Source organism: Hesperophylax consimilis, chromosome 15 (genome assembly GCF_061612785.1).
Source record: "Hesperophylax consimilis isolate HC1 chromosome 15, BYU_Hcon_1.0, whole genome shotgun sequence".
Classification (NCBI taxonomy): Eukaryota; Metazoa; Arthropoda; class Insecta; order Trichoptera; family Limnephilidae; genus Hesperophylax; species Hesperophylax consimilis.
In genome coordinates, this window is record NC_142850.1 from 16,683,888 (window position 1) to 16,705,200 (window position 21,313).

The window sequence follows — 21,313 nt, forward strand, 5'->3', positions numbered from 1 at the left end:
GTATTTTGATATGTTAAGCTCTCTGAAACTCATTCCAGTAGATGGTAAAAGGAAGTGATAGACATTCTCTTAAGCCATTAAGCGCCCTTGAGGTGATTTTTCATGGTGAAAACGGCGCTATATAAATAATCCAATCATTATTATTCTAAAATAATTAAAGAACTTTAGTTCATCACTTCTCAACTCACCAATTAACACTTGGAAAATTCCTACAGAAAATCATTCGGCTATGATTGGGTGTACCCAAAATTTTCTTTTCACTTTTTTCCTTCTATTTAATAAGTACCACATGACAACAAGAGCTTCATCGTCGTCCATTGCGCACCATTACTGAATAATGAGCAAATAACATGTTTTTGTTGAATCGACAATTATTTTTTTTCGTAGAGTATGGTCCGTTTTTAAAACGGATCCGTTTTTAAAACGGTAGTGTGAACAGGGCCATTGGCCGTCCGTTTTTAAAACGGGACCCTCCTCCGATTTGAAAACGGAAGTGGGAACGGGCCCTAAGGCGTATGTGTGGTAAAACCACGTATGATCGTGTGAGGAATGTGGAGATACGCAAAGAGTGCAAGTCTAATGTAAGCGTAATGAGTAAGATCAAGAAAGGGACGCTTATATGGTTTGGGCATGTAGAGCGAATGAGCGAAAAAAGGAGTGTAAGGAGAATATACGATGCAAATGTGAATGGTAGCAGAAGTCGGGGACGCCCGAGGAAGACATGGCACGACCAAATGAATCAGATACTTGAGTCGGGCCATGTCAAGAGTCAGAACAATAGAAGAGTATGTATGAGACAATGTATGAATGTGAATGAGGCAAGGAGTGTGTGCCAAGACCGAGTGGTTTGGCGGTCCGTCCTCTCTGCCTACCCCTGCCAAGAAACGGCGTGATGGTTAGTTAGTTAGTTAGTTCAATTAGGCAAGTACTACTTTAAATAGCTTTGTAGTTATTCAACCTTAATCAGAAGATAATCTTCGGTTAAACTTATTTAAAGCACAAATTTATTAATCTCATTTCATGCCTGAAGTATTACAATTTGTTGGACATGTAGGTAGGTATTATGGCGTGTACCCACTATGCTTATATTTTTATTAGTTGAAGTTTCCCCGCCTTGAGAATGCCATTTTATTGTGTTCGGTAAATCGGCACTGGGGATAATCAGGATCGCAGTGCCTTGCTTGGTGAGGGGGTGTGGAAGGTGAGGGGTGGGGGTGGCATGTGGCAGCAGGTAGAGGAATAATCCTCGTGAGGGTTCAACCAACATGATGTCCAGTTGACAGGACCGTACTGAGGCCGGACTTATATTACAATCAATAAATTGTAATAAATAGTCGTAGAATCGAGGAAGCTGAGCAAAGCAAATAATTACCTACACGACTTTTAGCGACATATTAATATAATGTATTTTCCGTTAAAAATACACCATCGATTTTAAAACATACCTTAGCATATTTTATTTAGTTATAAAATTAAATTTTAAATTTATTTTTTAAACCTACTATGATAATATATTACCAACTTAATGTACACTGACATTTGAACTTCACAACATTGAGACACAATCCTCGGTATAAATTCAAGACTGTAAGCTTCATTTAACCCTTAAGCCCCCTCATACCTAATTTCTACCGATTTATTTACAGCTTTCTCGTTAACTCTTTAATTTAATATCTAAGTCTTTTAAGATAATATCTATACACTTGTTCAGCCGAAACATTAATTGAAATTCCCTCGATATAAAACAATTGCAAAGTAAGCTCCGAAAATGATTAAACACCTTTTGTTCTGTTATTTAATATGCTATAGGCATGAAAAAAATCAGCGTATCTTTAAATGCAACTAAAGCATTTGTCGAAAGATTTTTACTCTATTCAAACGAGTCGTGTTTTATTAAATTTTCACCATTTTCGCTTAATTATAATTATTTTCTTTTTTTTTGTATTATAAGCGCGCCTCCTCTAATATTCGTATGTACATATCTCCCTTTCAAACCATCTTTGAACACTTACTACGGGGCCTTAATGTGCCGAGAAATCCACAGAAGTTTGTTACTGTATTGTAGTACCGATTTTATTTTATTTTGTAACAGCATACTGTAATATTTTTTTATTCGCCTGGCAAGGAAATAATGTAACGTAATATTATTCTCGACTCTTGGTTTGTCAAGTGCAAATATATTCAGTTTATGTCCGGTCGGTGGCCGAGTTGACATCGCGTTTGGATCCCACCCAGGCGTAGTGTGTTCAATTCCTCGGCTGGCTAAGTCCTCCATCACAACACAAGCAACATTTCCGCTTACTGTGGTGGTAGTAGAAGATTTTCAAATATTGTTATTCGTATCCCGGGAATGTTTGTATTTCTTTAAAAAAAAAACTTTTAAAGATTTTTAAAGCGATTTTATATTTATTTACAGAAAAGTCTCATTAAATTTATTATTTATTGTAAAGATCACTTACTTCGTTTTATGGAAAATATAATAAAACCCAAGAATATTTTCGTATTTCTTTTTAATTAATTTTTTATAATACAAGAGAGAAAAAAAATTCTCTGAATATATTATGTAAGTAGTTTTCCCGAAGAAAATACATAAAGCATATATACATTTTTTTATATATATATTTTTTAAGACAGTTCAGTTTTCAAAAAATAATATTGCTTTAAGTTATTAATAAAATAGTGTCCGGCGTACGGTGGGAAGGTTCCATTCCAGGAGGCATTCCATAGGAGTTCATTGGAAATTTTAAAACACTTATAAATAAATATTATTTTGTGATGCCGATGAATTGTTTTCGAAATGATAGGCAATAATATGTAGGGTGTGACGTAGGTAACATTATTAAGTAAGTGCCCTTGAGGTGATTTTCTCACGAAAACGGCGCTATACAAATAGTCCAATCATCATTTACCTATGCAGAGGCGTCAGATTGTTCAGAATTATTACCGACTGCTGAAAATAATTATTATTTATTTCTATTTTAATTTTATTATTCTAACTACTCGCTAACAACGCATCGTATAACAATATTATGTTATATTTAATTATTGAAGACAATATTAGCGATTCCTAAACGTAAATTTGAAACAGATAAATCATAAAAAGATAGGTCACATCTAGGACTTGAATCCAGCACCTTTGCCTTACCGGGGCACCGTTCTACCAACTGAGCTAATGGGACTATCTCCTTCGGTAATATTTAACTGTATCGTACTCTGAATAATTAATAATTACAATTTGAGGTTGTACTCATTGAGTTATTCAAAAAAAAAATTATATAACTTATATTTTATCACTTGATTTATTATGTAGACACTTTATTTAATCTGCACTAACTAACACAAACAAACGTGTAAATGTGAGTGTAATTCGCTTAAAATTCACATAGCCTTTTTTCATATTTTAAAGTGTAGGTGTGGGAATTAAATGCTTTCGTCCTGTTTTTTTTTAAACATTAACAATTTGAAAGTATCAAATTATGTTATATTATTATAATAATGATGTTTTTTTTTGGTTACTTATTTGAGAAGTATTCACTCTACCTAGTAAGTAATGCGAGCGTTCTCTGAAATCGCGGTTATCGTGAATTGGACTACCGAATACAGCTTCCGAATCTCGCCCGAGGTACTAGTAAAGTTAGCAGTTAGATATTTGGCCCATTGACCAGTCCGCGCCAATGTCTTGGTGGGAGTATGTAACCTGTAAGATTACCTTCCCGCTTGGAGCGGCCCGCCGCCCTGTGGCCTTCTCCCTCTGGCCGTTGGGGTGCCCGACCCGCCAGAGCGAGACGCCGCCAGTGCCGTGTCTGGTATGCCGCCGATGGTTTACCACTGCTTGGTATTGGTATCGATGTTACTTTTTCTCCGTCCCCAGTCCTCAGTCCTCAGCGCGGCAAGAGCGACAAATCTCCGCAGAGTTTATAGCGTCCTTTGGTTGGACTGGCTACTGTTAGCTGCTACTGACTGCCGACAGTGCTGACTGCCTGCCGCGCGAGATGTAGGAACTAGGAACGACTCTTCCTTTACTCCACCTCTGGTCAGTGTCGGTGGTCCTCCGAGCGAATTAATTCGCGTGTCGTCACAAGTCGCAATCGCCGAACCGACTGCCCGAAGCCGAGTTCTGAGTTCTGTTTTCTGTTTACCCCGTACGTGTACCGGTCTACGTCAGTATTGTGTGTGGTGTCTTCTGTTTTCTTTGTGATTTCGTTCTTCGTTCTCCGAATCGTGTGGCTGTTATCACAAGACAGCAGTAGCCGCTCGCTGTCAGTCTGTAGTTTGAACCTTTCTGCAGTCTGCAGTATATAGTCTGAAGTCTGTCAGATCTCTTTTGGCTCTAGTCGAGATTTGCCAGGACTCTGTGGTCACGTCAGTGGAGTGCTTTGTTACTGTGGCCGTCTGGCGGATATAGAATAGATCCTGTGGTGAAACCTTTGTGCAATCTTGGATTTTGAATATGCGCTGATCTGTTTGGCATGGCAGCTGCTCTAGCCTCGATTGTGGCTAATCAGGTGAGCTTACTTTAACTATTAACTTCTCTTTCGTTTGTTTGAACTATCAACCTCGTATTTGTAAACCCTTCATTGATAATCCAAGGGTGATTTTCCATTCTGTAAAAACTATTAAAATTGAAATACCAGCCATAAACAACAACCGTTTTTTGTAACTGTCGGTAATGTAGCAATTTTTGCGCGAAAAGCACAACATTCTATCTTATCAAGGGTAAGCAACCAGCTAACATAATTGGCCTGCCGCAATGAATCACGACACAACTATGCAAGTTCTTGTGTTGCCCAATACGCAGCATTCAGATACAACAAAATATAAACAACATTATATTATTTCACAACGCATGCCTTGTCTGATAGGAATTTATGTAAATCACACACCACCGACAATACAAATATTGTATTGTAGTCATCGCCATCGATAATAATGTGTGGTTCTTCGCCAAAAATAATTTGAAAAATTAATATATGCGAGTTGCTTCATACCGACACTACCTTTGTAACGTAATCTTTATGAATAAGTTTTATTGTGTTCGGAATATCTAAATCTCAACACTTTTGATGATGATGACTGATTGTTGGTGAGGTTTGTTATTTTGAATGGATGCAGGCTGTTGTGTTGGTTGGTGGTTGCCTGCGCCTTTTGCTGTAGCCTGTTGGTGTCGCCCGCTCCCCGAGAGGAGTGAAACAGGTTTAAGATAAAAGTAAAAGTATCGGATCGCAGCGATCGGAGGTTCTGTCCCCCTCTCTGATCTGTGCCCCTCTCCGCTTCCATTTCCTCTCTGCACCGATCTTTGTGGAATTTCCGCACCGCATAATAAGCTCGCCAGGTAGAAGGTACAACGTAAAAGTTTTTGGCGCGAACATCGTCACTCCATTTTACACACAGTACGTCGCTCTAGTTCGTTTATGTCCAACAGACAAATTTTGGCGAAATTGAGTTGAGTATGCAGTTTTTCTCAGAAAGCATTTATTTATACGATACATTATAATAATAATATTTTTAATGTGTTTTCAAGACAAAATTTATCTTGACCAAAATTAAACAACATTCCGAGCGTGTTTATACAACACTTTGTCCAACATCCAAATTAAAAACGTGTTTTCTGCGTAATTTTAAACATTTGGAACGAATTTTACTTAAAAATAATAATATATATAACGCATATAATTTCATTGTATATGCGTTTTTCGTAAAAAAAAACTTTGAAGCACTATTTCTCCCGATTTACGTTATGGTCCGTTGGATAAAAGCGACTAACTAGAGCGACGAGTAGTCGATCATCATCACAACAGAAATTATATACCCGTCCTAAGGATGGGTTGTTTCATGGAATTTAAATAATTCATCAAATTTAAAAGTTGATTTTTAAGTTATGTGAAGTTTCAATTAAAGTTCTATTTTTATATCATTACTGGCCAGTTTCTTCACGAAACTTAAATTAGATTAGAACTTGATTATAAACTTCACAGAACTTTAAAATCAACTTTGAAATTTTATGGAAATCTGTGGCCTGAATAATTTTTACTATTACATATGCATATATTGTATATGCTTTCTTAAAATAAATGCGTATTTTTAACTCGTGACGTCACCATGTTATTATGAAAAGTAAGATTTCATTATTGTTGCACATAATAAATTATTTTGAGGTTTTTAGCTACCGTACTTTATTTTGGAAACATTAATTTAATCATTTTTTTAAATTATTTCTACAATCATGCACTCTATGATAGTTAGGTAACCAGGACAGTGGCAATTATACACACTTCAACACATTCTTGAAAAGGATAAACAAGGTTAAATAGGTTAGGTATATTGGCCTTTTTCACCACTTTTAATGACTTTATATCACTTTTCAAAAGTGTGATGTATTGCCATGGAACCGATGGTTGTAATCACTTGAAAAATAGCTATACAATGTAACGAATATAACTCGACGTACTTGACCACTGACTGATTAGACATTTGTTTTTTTTTTAAATTTACGTTGTTCTTCAATCTATCTATAATATATTAAAAAAATCACATGTCACAGTTCGTACAGGCTAATATCCGAAACCGCCCGACCGATTGTAATGAAATTTTATGGTTGGTTCCAGCTTGAAATATAGGATAGTTTTGGACCCGCTAGTTAGTGCTGTTGTCAATAACTTTTTAGATTGGTCATTAAAAAAATACATACAACATTTTAACTTCCCTACATAGAAGGCGGTCTGTGGCAGGACAACGACTGCCCGGAACCACTAGTATATTTGTATAAAGAAGGGTGTCTGTGGCGGACGGCGTGGATTTAATTTGTATACAAATCTACAGTTTTTTTCCGAGACAGTATATGTCTATCTACATTAGATTTCGATTAACTATATCTCTATAATACCCAGGAAACGCCGTGAGCTTCACCTAGTCTTCATGTTTAAATGTTTATAAACAATGCTTCAATGTCGGAGGTATTGAACATGTTATAGTAAAAAAACTGCTGCGGCTCAGAAAATAGGATTAAAAATATTGCTTTAGTAATTTCTTCCTGGCAAAAAACATCTTGCAAGCGGCTTATTGCATAAGAAAGAATTCTTTTCTAATCTGTAGTTAACTTTGAAACTTGAATTTGTGTGATTGTTGATTATGTAAATTCTCATGGCCAAAACTCGTAGTGTCTGGTTGTTTGACTTTCATGGCATTGCATATTGCGCTTCCTCCTTCATGAGCCTTCCGGCATTTCTTTTGAAAAAAAAACCTTTTATTTATTTATTACTACCTACCCATCAAAAAGAGAAAATTACTTGATGATCATTGCTCCGCATCTAAAGCGAGCAATCATCACATCAGGCTTGCGTTTTTAGTTGATAAATTACACAGCTCACTGTTTTGAAATGAGATCCCTGAGGTGTATGCGTGGTAAAACCATGTATGATCGAGTGATAAATGTGGAGATCCGTAAAGAATGCATGACTGATTGATGGAAGCGTAATAAAGATTATAATAAAGATTAATAAAGATTAAGAAAGGGACGCTCAGATGGCTTGGGCATGTATGTAGAGTGAACGGATAATATTTGATGCAAATGTGAATGGAAGAAGAAGTCGGGGACGCCTGAGGATGACATGGCATGATCAAGTGAATAAGATACTTGAGTCGAGCTATGCCATGAGTTGTTTGGTTGTCCTTCCTTTCTGCCTTTTTAAATTAGTTAATTCTCGCTAGTTTAATTTATCAATGAGGTTATTTTTTTACGCTTTGTAATGAGAACATCTGTGTTTCTGTAAATATTTGTTGAATGATCCTCTTATTTCAGATTATCATTCGCTTGAGATGTCTGAAGATTTTGACAATTTTTCAAATATACCTACGTCAAAAATCAAACATCTACAAAATACTGTTTTTTCTGTTATCTTATCTCTACAAAATACTGTTTTTTCTGTTATCTTATCTGTAAAAAATTTAGAAGTTTAAAAAAAAAGAAAAATTACATTTAGTATGAAAAATGTATTAAGTTTCTTGTAATTGTAATAAAACACAATTTTACAATAACGGTGAAATTAGACAATAGTACCTATACGGAATATTTTTAATAGTAATAATACTTGGATAATTAAGCTGTTTTTGTGAAAAATCACCTCAAGGATGCTGTGCACAAAGTTGGTGAATATTTCTGCATTTTTACCTCAAAATTTTTGCACATGTGGATGTGGTGCTTTTGTTATTTACGTGAGATATATTATTTTTTTAATTTTTAAATAGGTGATGGAAGAATGTTGCCAGAAACGCAAATTATGAACATTGGAAAAGCAAGTTTAGTTCAGAGAAGTGTGGTAGAATCTCACTCTAGAGAAATAATGTAACTTCTTTCTATTAAATTTTCTACATTCCTTTTCCTATATATCGGTTACTGGTTTTTCTAGATTCCTTTCCCGAGAATTTTTATACGCTTTTCATCGCTTTTATCAAAATCATATACCTTTGTTGAAGATTCCATTCGATCTTTACTTTTAGAAATAAACTTGTGTTTTGTGGTAAATAGAAAAAAAACGAACCAAAAATTCCCAGGATCTATCTTCCTTTTTAATTTATAAATGCACTCCCGCAATGCACTCCCGAAGCAATTATATCACACTGCGGACATTGAAGGTTTCCTCAGAATGTAAATATGGAAACAAAAACAGCAATCAAAATTATTATTACTCGTACATATTATCTAATGGTACGTATACATTTGCGAACCGAAACGCGAACCAAGCCACGAATTACGGGAAAGAACAAAAGTAACTGCAAGCGGCCTTTCGCACCATTAACGGTTGCTTAATTCCTTTGCCATAAGTTGAGGGACAGTTCGGCCGTTCGGCTCGCGTATGTATACGTAGCATAACGTTTAGGAATTTAGGACTCAAAATATTACATTGCAGTTCGATTATCTAAATAAATTTAAAAAAAAATACTTGAAAGAAAGTTTATGTATTTTAGAGATGCAACATCTTTACACAGCGTTCTTTCAAAATCCCTTACCAAAAAAAGTAATACTTCTCTCAAAATATCCGTATTTTGATTTATGGCAGTACAAAGGGAGTGCTGTTTGAATTGACAAAACTGCTGTGGTCTGTTTTACATTCAAGCCAGTTTTCGTGTATCATCTATGTATTAATATTATCACGATTTTATCAAATACATTGGTATATTTAGCAAATTTATCGAATGCATTTTACCGTCAGATTGTCCAAAACGCCCCACACACGATTATTTCGATCACCAAGTAAAACAACTAATTATTATTTTGTGGCAATCTTTTCAACATACTGTGCTTACTTTGAACATTATGAATACATCTTACGTATCGTATTATTGTATGTTATGCATTTTTCAAATTAATTTCTTTCATTTCTGAACCCCTAGGTTCTAATAAAGTAAATTAAAATATACCTACGTCTTTCAAATCAAAAATACTAATTTGGTTAAATGTGCGTTAAGTCCTGTGTGAAATTTGGTCCAATGAACTTAAATTTGTTTTTAAATTTAAGTTTCATTTTCAAAATTGGAACTTATTGTGTGAAGAATTCAAACAAGCGATAAAGTAAGTAGGTTCCTACCTATGATATACTTAGCATATTTTCAAATTATTATTTTTAACCCATTTTTAAAAGTGGAACAGATTTGTCAAGATTATAAATATATAAAGCAGGTGATGTTTTTTCACCCAAAGCAAAATACTTACGTTGCTTGAAATAACTTGACTATTTAGTAGCTAGAATAGTCATTTCTTCTCCCCATCCCTCATTCTTAACATTCCACCAATTGGGGAAGCCGTAGTTCTACCGTCTCCGGTCAGTTTTGGGATTTTGTGCGGTACCACACAAAATGAGGCAACTTTTCAAAAGCCTACACTATTGACATTGTCGACATTATTTCAGTTTACAAGCCTGTATTTCTAGCCTTCGTGGAGTTGACATTGGACAGTGTAGACATTGGACACTGTGGTCAGTGGACATGATGGAAATTATAGGTATTGCATAATGCGATAGCGATGTTCATCTTGTAATACCTGTTCCTGTTGCACAGGAAACTCTTCATTTTAATGAACACTATAACTAACTGGTAGTTACTAGTTACTACCCGGTTTAACCCGAAGTTCAAAATGTTTCATTATTTTGTCTTGGATAATTCCTGGTCGGAAGTTGGAACATTGGTGGACGCGGTGGACTCTCTCGCTGCAGCAGCTGGTCCAGTTTCCTCACCACATAGGATTCTTGCAGCAGATTCTCCATCTCCGTGTCACCTGTTTCTGTACTTCATTTTATTTAACTTAATTTCAATTTGTAATATTTATACTTATATTTTTTTTTGTAATATCTGCATTAACTGTACAGCGCCCCTGAGGTGATATTTCGCAAAAGCGGCGCTATAAAAATCATCCAATAAATAAATAATGAAATTTTATAGTGGCGACGATGGCAGGACTATCAATTAGCTATATTTCTCCTCTCAGACAAATACAATTAATTCATCAAATAAACATAATTAATGTTTTCATTTGTAATTTTTTGCTTACAATTTAAGATCCTAAGTAATCTGCACAAGCGCAGAACCCATTCTGCATTGTTATGGTGTACCAGGTACCTACCTACTTTATAAAGCAGACAAACTTATTGAATTTCACTCCTCTTAACTTCTAACACTGATTAAATATTAAGGGTTTTCATACAATTTGAAAGCTTGAAATTAATTTGAAAATTGTATCGTTAGTATGTGCAATGAATGTCAAATTACATAATATTTATTTTAGTAATGTTATTAATATTTCTATTTTTGATACCGATAATTCTCAGTGGAATTCCATTGTAATGATAAACATATTAACAATTTCCACTTATTTTATATTTTGACCGTTACCGTTTTCAGGTATAGTCATCTTCAGACTATTACAATTATTCCTTAAACTATGATAATGATGGCTGTAATGGTCTGAAGATGGATATAATAAGCTGAAACCAGTAACGGACAAAAGACAAAACAAGAAGAAAATTGTTTAAAAAAAAATATATCATTCGATTCATTAGTAATGTTATTGTTATAATCATTGTAATGAAGACTCTTTTGTTAATAAACACACATTTTAACACAACTAACTTTACTCGTTACCTACACACTGCACATTGCGCATAGGTACTGAAAGGTGTTATCAATAAAACAAATAATATACTTACGCTATTTTATCTACCTGGTAAACGAAAGAGATAAAAATTTTACGTAAATTTCCTTACTTCATTTTGTTTGATATCGACTACTGAGAGTGCATTTACTTCATCTTCTTCGGCTACATCTATAATAATCTCTATTTTCGCTTGTCATATTTTTCGAAGTATGCTTGGTACGAATACACCTATGCATTGAGCATCACCATTATTTTTGTCCCACGATTTTAATTGTTTTTTCACAGTTACGTATTGTAGAGTATTGGAAAGTTATTTATTTCCAACATGCAAATTTATTAATTTAATTTATTTGGGACGGGTTGTTTCAGAGAATTTGAACCATTCATCAAATTTCACAGTTAATTTTCAAGGATCGTGAAAGTTCTATTATTAGTGAAGCAACTGTCCCATGTTGATATAAAAAACAGAACTTCAATAGGACTTTCACAGAACTTAAAAAAAAAAAAAACTTTTAAATTTGATGATTTGTTAAAATTTTCTAAAACAATCTGTCTTAAGTGAGTTAAATGCGACTGTCGAAGGTGCAGATATTTTAAATTAATTATTTAGATCAAAGGGTAGTGAGTTTTTACCGTTTTCACCATGTCCCATTTCTACATTCAATTAAAGCCTGATTTCGTATTTGTTTTTAGTTATGTAAGATCAATTTTGTTGTGCTTTAAATAGCTTGCATAATATATTTTTTGAAAATATGCAGTTTTTACAAAAATTTTTGAACAACATTGAAAAACTCAAGTTTAACATTTGTAGTAACGAATCCGTTTGTTACTTTCCTTAACCACGTTTATTTACGTTTTAACGCCCTTTTACGGGTTTTTATAGAGGAACAGTTTATAAAATTATATATTTTTTTTATTATTTAAATATATAACTGAAGTGCTTCAGATGTATATCTTCTGTATTTATTAAGTAATAAATTGAAAACGTCCTCTGAAGAATCCACATTATTATCCTCCATTAGTATTCTGTGAAATGAGGAGTATCTATTATGGTAGTTAGTTCCAGAATCTCTTCACTGTTTTTTTTTCTAATAATCTGGTATTGGTGGAAACTTATAAATAAAGCGTAAAGGTAATGGGACGGGTGTATACAAATGATAAAAACTTGTAAACATTTTGGATGAAATTCCCTACTACATACTAAATGCCATTTAAAAAAAATCAGTATTCAGAATCAGCTCCGGCAATAAATACATAGGTAGGTACAATGCCAATCGTTTTGCTAATATAATTCAACTGTCTTTTGTTTGAATTCCTAGAAACACGTGTTACCACCTGGTATATAAATGTTTTTATTTATTTATTCCTTTAGATTTACACACAGTACAATATGATACAAGATATAATTAAAATATTTTTAGTGATTATAGATTATTGTACCTTATCAGGTCGAAATTATTGGTTCCTAACTAGGCAAATTGCCCGTTCCAAGGAACCAAAATATGTGAAAGTAAGTGTGTGGTTTGTCTATGTCTATAATATATCTCATTAATGTTTTAATTTGTGATGTTTAATCGTTACAATCTTATGATAGAATCGAACTTGAGCTGTGGAATACTATAATAGTGGAAGATTCATATAGTGTGTGATTAGTCTATGTCTATACTATGTCTATTTATTATGTGACGTTTTACCTCAATGGTTACCATAAGTTTTATACGACTACACGTAGAAAACTTACTGATATAAAATTCCGGTTATAAAAGGGACTGCAGGCTTTTAACCTCTTAAGGACCACGCCCGAGTATACTCGGGCGGCTATTATGTGCCAGAATTCAGAATTCATACTAAAGAATTTTTTTAATTATTTTTTCACACTATGCTCCACAACATCAATATTCAGTCCCATTTTGGGTTTATGCAATGGTTTTTATATGAGGATATATATTTTGAGTAAATAAAATTCATTGATAAAAAAAAGGTGTTTTTTTTCCATTTTTAATTTTTAAATGATTACTGAAGGGGTTAACGAATGAATTGACAGATTTCCTAATAAACTATCAGTAAAACACGAATGTGATATGGCGACGTGTTCATAATTTTTATTTAAATATTTTCGCATTTCGTCACTCTGTATTATCAGGACAAACGCAAAAAGTATTTCGTTAGTTATTTCCTCCTTTGTCTGCCTTCAGAGTCCATATCGTCCTATAACTATCAAAATTGTATTTCATTCCATAAAATGCTGTGCCCGGGTATTTGTATGTAGCAGTACTTACTTAAAATATGTAAAACATCCAATAAATTCCTAATGTAGGAGTACATTATCATATTATGTAAGTACCTACCCACTATTTTTTTAAATAATCTTGTAAATTTGTTCTAAATTCATGATTCAAATTTCCCAAGAAACCGAACTTATATCGTAGTAAGTGATTCACAAAATTCTCCGTAAAGATTTTGACCTGCCGCGATGCATTCCTAGGATCTTAGTCATCGTCATGTCGCATTCTTTCAAATAGGTACATTATTACCCTCGATAAAGGCTCGGTTCAAATATCATACGCTTTGCAGACGTTACGTTGACCTCAGTCAGATCAGTTCCATCGCGAGTATATTCAAATCCAATAGAGACCTTGGAGGCTCACACCTGCCCTATACTACCCGACTGCCTATATTACTATACCGATGCTTTTACAAGTGTGAGACCCTCCTTCCCCTCCCTCCACGCCCCGTTTCCACTTCGTCATCTCTCGATTACAGTGGTTCCCAATTCCCAGATCTAGAGGGCATTGAAGGCAGCTAGGGGCGGGAGGTCAACAATAGGCTTTTAAAAAATACTATTTTTTACTGTTCACTTACAGATGCTGTCATTTGAATCGTTCATTTCCTTATCTAAATAAATATTCTCCTTTCTATCAATCCTCGGCCCCGTGGTCGGTGGGTAAGGCTCTCGACTAGCAATCCGAAGGTCGCGGGTCCAAATCCCGGCATGTTCAAGTAAATTTTATTTAAAGAATCTGTTATTTCACAATTTATCAATTAAAAATAATATATAGTATACTTGCGCCACGTTGCAGAGTGGAAGATTCTCTCAGTATCGCCCTTGTGTAAAACCACCATTCAGAATTGAAACATTACTTGAAATGACTTTAACCGTAATTGGTGAACAGGTGTGAATAGCCGGAGATTCCTCTTTCCCATCTCCTTTCCCTCCACACTACCTTCATCCTCACAACATACCCCAATTTTATGCCATAGTCTCACCTCCTCTGGACAGTTGGGACTCTTGTGCGGTATTTATATAAAAAGCCTCATCTAGAATAATTGCCCCCCCCCCCCACCATTCAACATTCCGTCTATTATAACATCTTCTAAAGCCTTCTATCTTGATGCTTAAAAAATTACATTTTATTTTTACTCTTCACTTTACAAATACTGCCATACAATGGTTTTAAAATTATTGTCTTGTAATTTTAAGCTTTGTATAAAAAAATACTGATATTGTTGTGTTAGTGAATGTGCAAATGTGATTGCTGCAGACACATTAGTCTAGAGTCTAGGGACATTTATATTTGTATGTATATTTATTTTATACTAACCACAAGAATGTACTTTAAATGTCCTGTTTGTGTCTCAAATAAAAAATAAAAAAAGAAGTCAGAAGAACGACACATAAGAGTTCATGTCCTTCTATAAACAAATATCCTCCGTTCTATCAAGCCTTGTCTAGAATAATATTATTGCCTACACGCATAGTATTTAGTAAATACCTCCACGCGGTTAAAATTCCATCTATTCCGAGTCCGATCTCGACCCCATTTTTCCGCCTCATTTTGAAATATTATGTAGGTACATTTAGGGTCTGTATTTGTTTGTAACTCTGGATGAATTTAAGTGTAATTTTCAAAATTGGAAATGATTTGTGCCAAGAAAATTAGACAATAATAGATAAAGCACCTACAGATAATATCATATTTTAACAATAAATTATTTTAACTATGTGTTTGAAATGTGTATTTCTTTTGTTTAAATTTCATAAAGTAGAGTCAGATTTCGTGATTTCAAGGGTTCTGGATTTCGTGAATCAAGGGTCTCCCCTAGTTCCATTTTTATGAAAACTTTATTCTTAACTAAGTAGATTTACTTCGTTCAGTTAATTAGAAATATTATTTTCTCATCGTATCTATAAGAAAACAAAAAAAGTATTATTAAGAAAAAATTTCTAAATATTTGGTTTTGAAAGGCACGGATCTCGAGGCGAATATTTTAAGTAGATATCTACTTTCGGCTACACAAATCCTGCAATAATTTATGATAATATCCTGGGTCTGTGCTGATATAAAATAAAATTATACATAAAAATTCGTCTTCCCTTTCTCCAACTATTTAGTTGAAACGATGTACAAGAACACAAGCCAGATAAGCGCCCTTGAGGTGATTTCTCACCAAAACGGCGCTATATAAATTAACCAAATATTATTATTATTATAAGGATTCATTAGTTTGGGAAAGTGTTGCTTGGCCCTTTTCGAGCAACCTTGACCAATGAAAGACCTTCAATCGATCGGCTCCCGCGCACTGAGACTAGTGCGAGATGGTTGGGTTGGGTTGGGTTGGGTCGTACTGGGCTGCCCACGGGCCCTGTACTTTGTTCTACTAGATCCTTTGAGCAGACTATGCTGAAGGACCCGAGGACAACCGGAAAATGGCCAAATTCCTTTCCTCGTCCTTTGTTTGAAACAAATTTATTATCAACGTTGATTTCATTATTTTGTAGCTTTGTTTGATCGAATGAAAGATAATTTCTCTACGATTGTCTCTAATTAACCCTAGCGAGAGACCATCATTCCAGAAATGCTGAGTGACCAGATCTCTTACCTTTCCATTTTACCTCCCCCATTTAATTCAGCCTAGAATAATTCACCCAATGAGGAATGCCATGTTTCCACTAGCTCCGGGGAATCGGTGGCTCTTGTGCGATATCAAATAAAATAAAGAAATGTAATATTAGAAGCGTAACACAAATATTCATCCGCCTACCGTACTGCAAGTGAGTGGAATACATAATATTCGTATTAAAAGTTTTATTTTTGTATATGAACAGTTTACCAGATCAATGTATCTAGTCCTGGAATTGGCGGGCTAACAAAGACATTTGAATGCCTCGATTCGGGTTACTCCGAAACTCTTGACTCCCGGTCACTGGAGGCGTTTCTGGTGGTCACCGCTTAATAAGCGTTGAAAGATGGTTTAAAAGGGAGTTATGTAAATACGAATGTTAGAGGGAGCGCACTAATATTAAAAAAAAACGATAATAATTCAGCAAAAATGGTGAAAATATTTAATAAAACACGACTAGTTTGAAATAGAGCAAAAATCTCTCGACAAACGCTTTAGTTGCATTTTAAGATGCATTGTGAGTTTTCATGTCACAACAGAACAAAACGAGTTTTTAATAATTTTCAGAGCTTACTTTGCGATTTATTTCTATCGAGGGAATTTCATATAATTAACGTTCCGGCATATCAAATGTATATTATCTTTTTTTGAAACCTAAAACTTAAAGAGGAAACTTGTTATAAATCGGTAGAAATTGGGTATGCGGGGCTTAAGGCGACACTAGACTCTAATTCCAGGGGCTTGCTCCAGGCTCACATTTTAATTAATTCCGATGAATTCATATCACGATAATATACATTTTAGAGCGATCGCTGTGAGCGATGTAAGTTATTTATCTTTAAGAGCAATAAAAACAGTACCTTACCGTTAAAATATTTTATGTAAAACGGTTTAAAAATAACTATAAAATTAGCGGTGAGCACCAGATTTTATTTTTCTAGATGATGAATTAGTAACTTCCCGAGGGATTCCTCTAGAAGCATCAGAAATAATTCAAATAAACCCCACGGAAAGATCAATTTTCTAGGCCTGCTAGGGCTAAATTCAACCCTATGTCCGTGCATTCACGCCGTATTTTACACGATTTAATCAATTATGTCGTTAAGATTCCCACCTTATTCTTGTTTATCTGTTGTTTCGAGTGTGAGGCTGAGAGAAATGTCGAATGTGTATTGTTATAGTTCATTCAAGTTCATTGAACAAGCTCACACGGGGTGGACGTTGGTCACCGATTCAAAACCCAAACTATTCGCCTCCAGCCCATGTTCGAGTCTACCCAACCCTTCTCGAAGTCAGTTTACCTCTTCTGGGCCACTTCTATTAGGGAATCCACTTGGTCATGATTTTCGGCCAGTATGGTAATTACTTACATAGGACTGTAAATTAATTCATATTACTCGTTGCCATATTTAGGCTGGATCGATGTGAGACCCATTACAAATTATTGTTGGAAATTTGTAAGCTTCACGATCTTTCTGTTATTACAAGATTTTTTTAGCAAATGGCACGCACCCACGACTTACGTGAATGTCGAATAGATGAGAATAAGAATACTAATAATGGTTGTTCATTTTATATTCATGTATTCCACTATCACTGAATATCCAACTCCATATTTTATTTCGCCGTATTTCAAATAAGGTGACGGTAGAAATAATTCGAATGAAATCCTTTCTTGGCAAATTATTATTTTTTTAATTATCTCCAATAACAGATTCTCACTCACTTAAAAACGGCCGTGAGAATCTTAAATAATTTAATATTAATCTTTTAAATAATAGACATTAGAAAACACATTCTTTTTGGTATGGATTTTTTGTTTGTTTGACCAGGGTCTTTTCTTTTATGTATCTCCAATACGTATTTTTCCGAAAATTGTTTGTAAATAATGATATTAGATAGTGCCAGGAACTCGTAATAAGTAGTTGTTCAGCGCCCTTGAGTGATTTCACAAAAAATGGCTCTGTACAAATTTAATTATCAATTTATTATAATTATGCAACACTAAGTTTTGAAATGAATCTTGCCCGTAAAAAGATATTTTTAGTATAAAATAATTATTTGTATTTTGATGCCATATTATAAAATAATATCAAAACAATAATAGTAAAACATCCATCCCCGTTTTTCGAGTACCTACGTTCATTCTCATCAACCGCGTGGTTTATGTTTGCTGTTGTGGCCAGCCTGATTCATGCGCTCACTAGCGTGAAGTTATTCACAATCCGCATATCTCTTGTTTGCGTGCTATTTGACAGCATTGACAGCGCGTGTTCAGTATAGGTTATCTTTTTTTATTTGTTAGTCGGTTATTTTACTAGAAAAATTGCGATGGCAATGCTTGCAGAGCCTCGTAGAAAAAAGAGATCCCTCAATTTGAGAGGAAAGAACAATTGGAGCGATGACCCCGATAAGTTCGGTTCGAAGTTGATGCAGAAAATGGGATGGACTCCCGGCAAAGGACTTGGTTTGAATGAGGACGGCAAAGTGGACAACGTGAAAGTACGCTTCAAAGACGATAATGGCGGAGTTGGATTCGCAGACAAGAACGATCAGTGGACTTCGCACGAAACTAATTTTGAAGAGTTACTTCGAAATTTACACGGAGGTTAGTTTATATCTGTTAATATTATCAAAGAATCGTGTGCAATTTTCATGCTTTCCTTTTCAAATTTATCTTCTGCCATGTAAAGTTTTACGTTAGAAGTATTATCTAATTTTAATAATACCAATAGTGTGCAGTTTTAATCTATCTAACTATGTACTTATACTCTCTATGGAATGTGTGGGATTGCACTTACCTCCCCACATTAATAATAAATAAATTAATATTAACCTGCTTCACACACAGATGTCGTATGTTCACAGTACTAGTAACTGATTTTCTTCTTTTCTAGGCACTGTGGATAAATCGAAATTACACAGCGAGTCATCTTTAGAAGAGAAGTCTAAAAAATCATCTTCCCGTCTCCACTACAAGAAATTCACTAGAGGAAAAGATATAACTAGATACAGCAATAAAGACCTGGCCAATATATTTGGCAAGAAGACTCTAAATTACGTGGAAGAAAAACAGGTTCTAGTTGATGATCCTGCACCAGAAGACAAGAATGAAGATACAAAATTAATTGTTGGCGGTTGCATGAAAGATTATTTTCAATCTAAACTCGGTTATAAATCTAAATTAGGAAACGAAGTCTCACAAATAGTAAATAATATCTGTGAAAGTAAACCTAACCTATCAGAAGATGAGAGTTGTGTAGCATTCAAAGGATTTTCTTCTCAAACTGAAACCACTCCTGTTGCCGCCACTACTGGAAATGGAATGGATGACCATGCTTATACACCATACAACTCTGTTGATAGAGGTACAAATAACTTTAAAGGCTTCAGTCAAGCTGCTGAACATGCTGCAGAATCAAGTCAATTTATTTCCTTCAATAAAGCTGTCGGTCCAGTTGAACCTAATAAATATATTTCCTTCAGTAAAGCGTCCGAACCTGATGTGGATCCCAATAAACAGAAGAACTCTGCTAAACTGACAGAACTAGTTAAAGATAATGATGATAGCCAGATTGTCAGCAAGAAGAAGAAAAAGAAGAAACCATCTGCCGATGCATCTCCTCAACCATTACAGCTGGAGGAGGAAGTAACTGTGAGTCTCACTACGGAACAGTCAGCTTTCACTTCAAACAGTTCTGAGGTTGTTGAAACCATCTCTAGAAAATCAAAGAAAATAAAGAAAATGAAATTTGGACAAGCTGACGAGAACAACTCTAAAACGAGCGTTTCAGTGATTGAAATTGGAGAAGATGAGATTATTGTAGCTAAAAAATCCAAGAAAAAAAAGCCAATGAAAGTATGCAAGGATAGCAAGGATGATGCAGCTATCATACCTCACTCAAAGGAAGTTCTTGACGATTCTGAACAAGTCGGCATCCACGAAATGGAGGAGAAAACTTCAAAGAAAAAGAAAAAAAAGAGCCAACAAGAAGAAAAAACAGCTGACCCACCAATTCCAGAAGTAACCAAGGAAGAATTCAAACAGAAGAAGAGGAAAGCAGAAACTCCAGCTGTGAATGAACCTGAAAATGTTAAACCTAAAAAGAAGAAGAAGAAGAATAGAGGGAGTGTCTAGTGTAAGGTGTTGGAGTGGAAGAGAATGGTGAAAAGCAATTGAACGAGGTGACGTCTGCGTAACCAGTGACTGATTGGCCTCCCTGGTTACACAGGCTTTGTCACTCCCCACACTCTGGCTTTTGTCACTGATTTCACCAAGCATTACTTCCATCTACTGTTCCCCACCCTACTCCGGTTATGCTACCAGCATGAACAATAAGTAACGTTTAGTGGCAGTTCATAATTCATATTTATACATTATTCTGTTATATACTGTTTGGCCTGGAGTATATTTTTTGTAAATAAATTTATATTTCCTCTGATAAGTTCCGTGAACTTATCACTGTTTAAGACATTTTTAAAAGTGGCTAACTTACTCACCTGACGGGCAATATTTTTATCAATTTTGCATTAAATGTTGTAGGGGATGTGCAACATAATATTTATTTCTTCTGGTGTTGTATCAGACTTTTAATCTGATATTCCCTTTAATTGAAATGATATGCATATTTTTTGGTATTAAAAACTTCTCAAAAGTAATTTTTTCATAATTCAAGTGTTGAATGCCTTAGTTTTCATCATAACTTCTCCAATTCTTGACATGCTCCCAATAAACTGTTCTGTTCATCCTGTACACCTCTCCCCAACACGATTAGCGGTATTTATAATATATTTGATGTAAGTTTTAGTTTTCTGATAATGGAAGGATAATTCCAAAACGGATGACAAAGAAATAAAGTGGATTGAAACAACGTAACATTTAAAAAAAATACTGTGTTTTGCTTTCAAATTTATTGATAAATCCATCATTAATCATTTACATTTACTTTTTTGTCTATTGTGAAATACAAGACACAATATTATGTAAATAACATTCAATGACAATAAAACCAGCGCCAGTTTGTACTATTAACGTTATACTACATGCAGCTGCTTATAAACAAAGACTGATTTCATCCTTTCTAGCTGAAGGTACCACGTCGGAAGGCTTGTCCATCAGACTGTGCTTTTCAAGCACAGCCTGTCTTTTGATCTCTCCACATTTCCTTCAAATCGGTCAAGTCTGTAGGCCCCTTTATTACTAAATAATGATGATATTGAGGTGAAGAAGCCCCCGTTGTAAGTATGTTCCCAACAAAAAACTTC

At 34.7% G+C, this 21,313-nt stretch overlaps 2 protein-coding genes across 9 annotated transcripts in view; both read left to right on the forward strand.

Annotated features, from left to right (window-relative positions):
- The window catches only part of pyd (zonula occludens-like protein polychaetoid), a 251,726-nt gene that overhangs the window by 171,933 nt on the left and 58,480 nt on the right, over window positions 1-21,313 (forward strand). The window contains exon 1 of one of the 8 annotated variants that reach the window (XM_089640264.1): window positions 3,886-4,505. The exons of the other annotated variants lie outside the window; for them this stretch is intronic. Within the exon in view, the coding sequence (XP_089496390.1) occupies window positions 4,470-4,505 (36 nt within the window). The 5' untranslated portion in view covers window positions 3,886-4,469. Of the gene's footprint in view, window positions 1-3,885; window positions 4,506-21,313 lie in introns of those variants that run through there. 8 annotated transcript variants of the gene reach the window in all.
- On the forward strand, window positions 18,260-20,915 carry LOC149417383 (uncharacterized). The gene is made up of 2 exons (XM_089640267.1): window positions 18,260-18,656; window positions 18,946-20,915. The coding sequence occupies exons 1-2, from the start codon at window positions 18,380-18,382 to the stop codon at window positions 20,184-20,186; spliced, it is 1,518 nt and encodes a 505-aa protein (XP_089496393.1). The 5' UTR covers window positions 18,260-18,379; the 3' UTR covers window positions 20,187-20,915.

Coding starts and splice junctions, on each gene's coding strand:
- LOC149417383 (XM_089640267.1), top strand. CDS start 18,380: ATGGCAATGCTTGCAGAGCCTCGTAGAAAAAAGAGATCCCTCAATTTG. Junction 18,657..18,945: donor ACTTCGAAATTTACACGGAG/GTTAGTTTATAT, acceptor CTTCTTTTCTAG/GCACTGTGGATAAATCGAAA.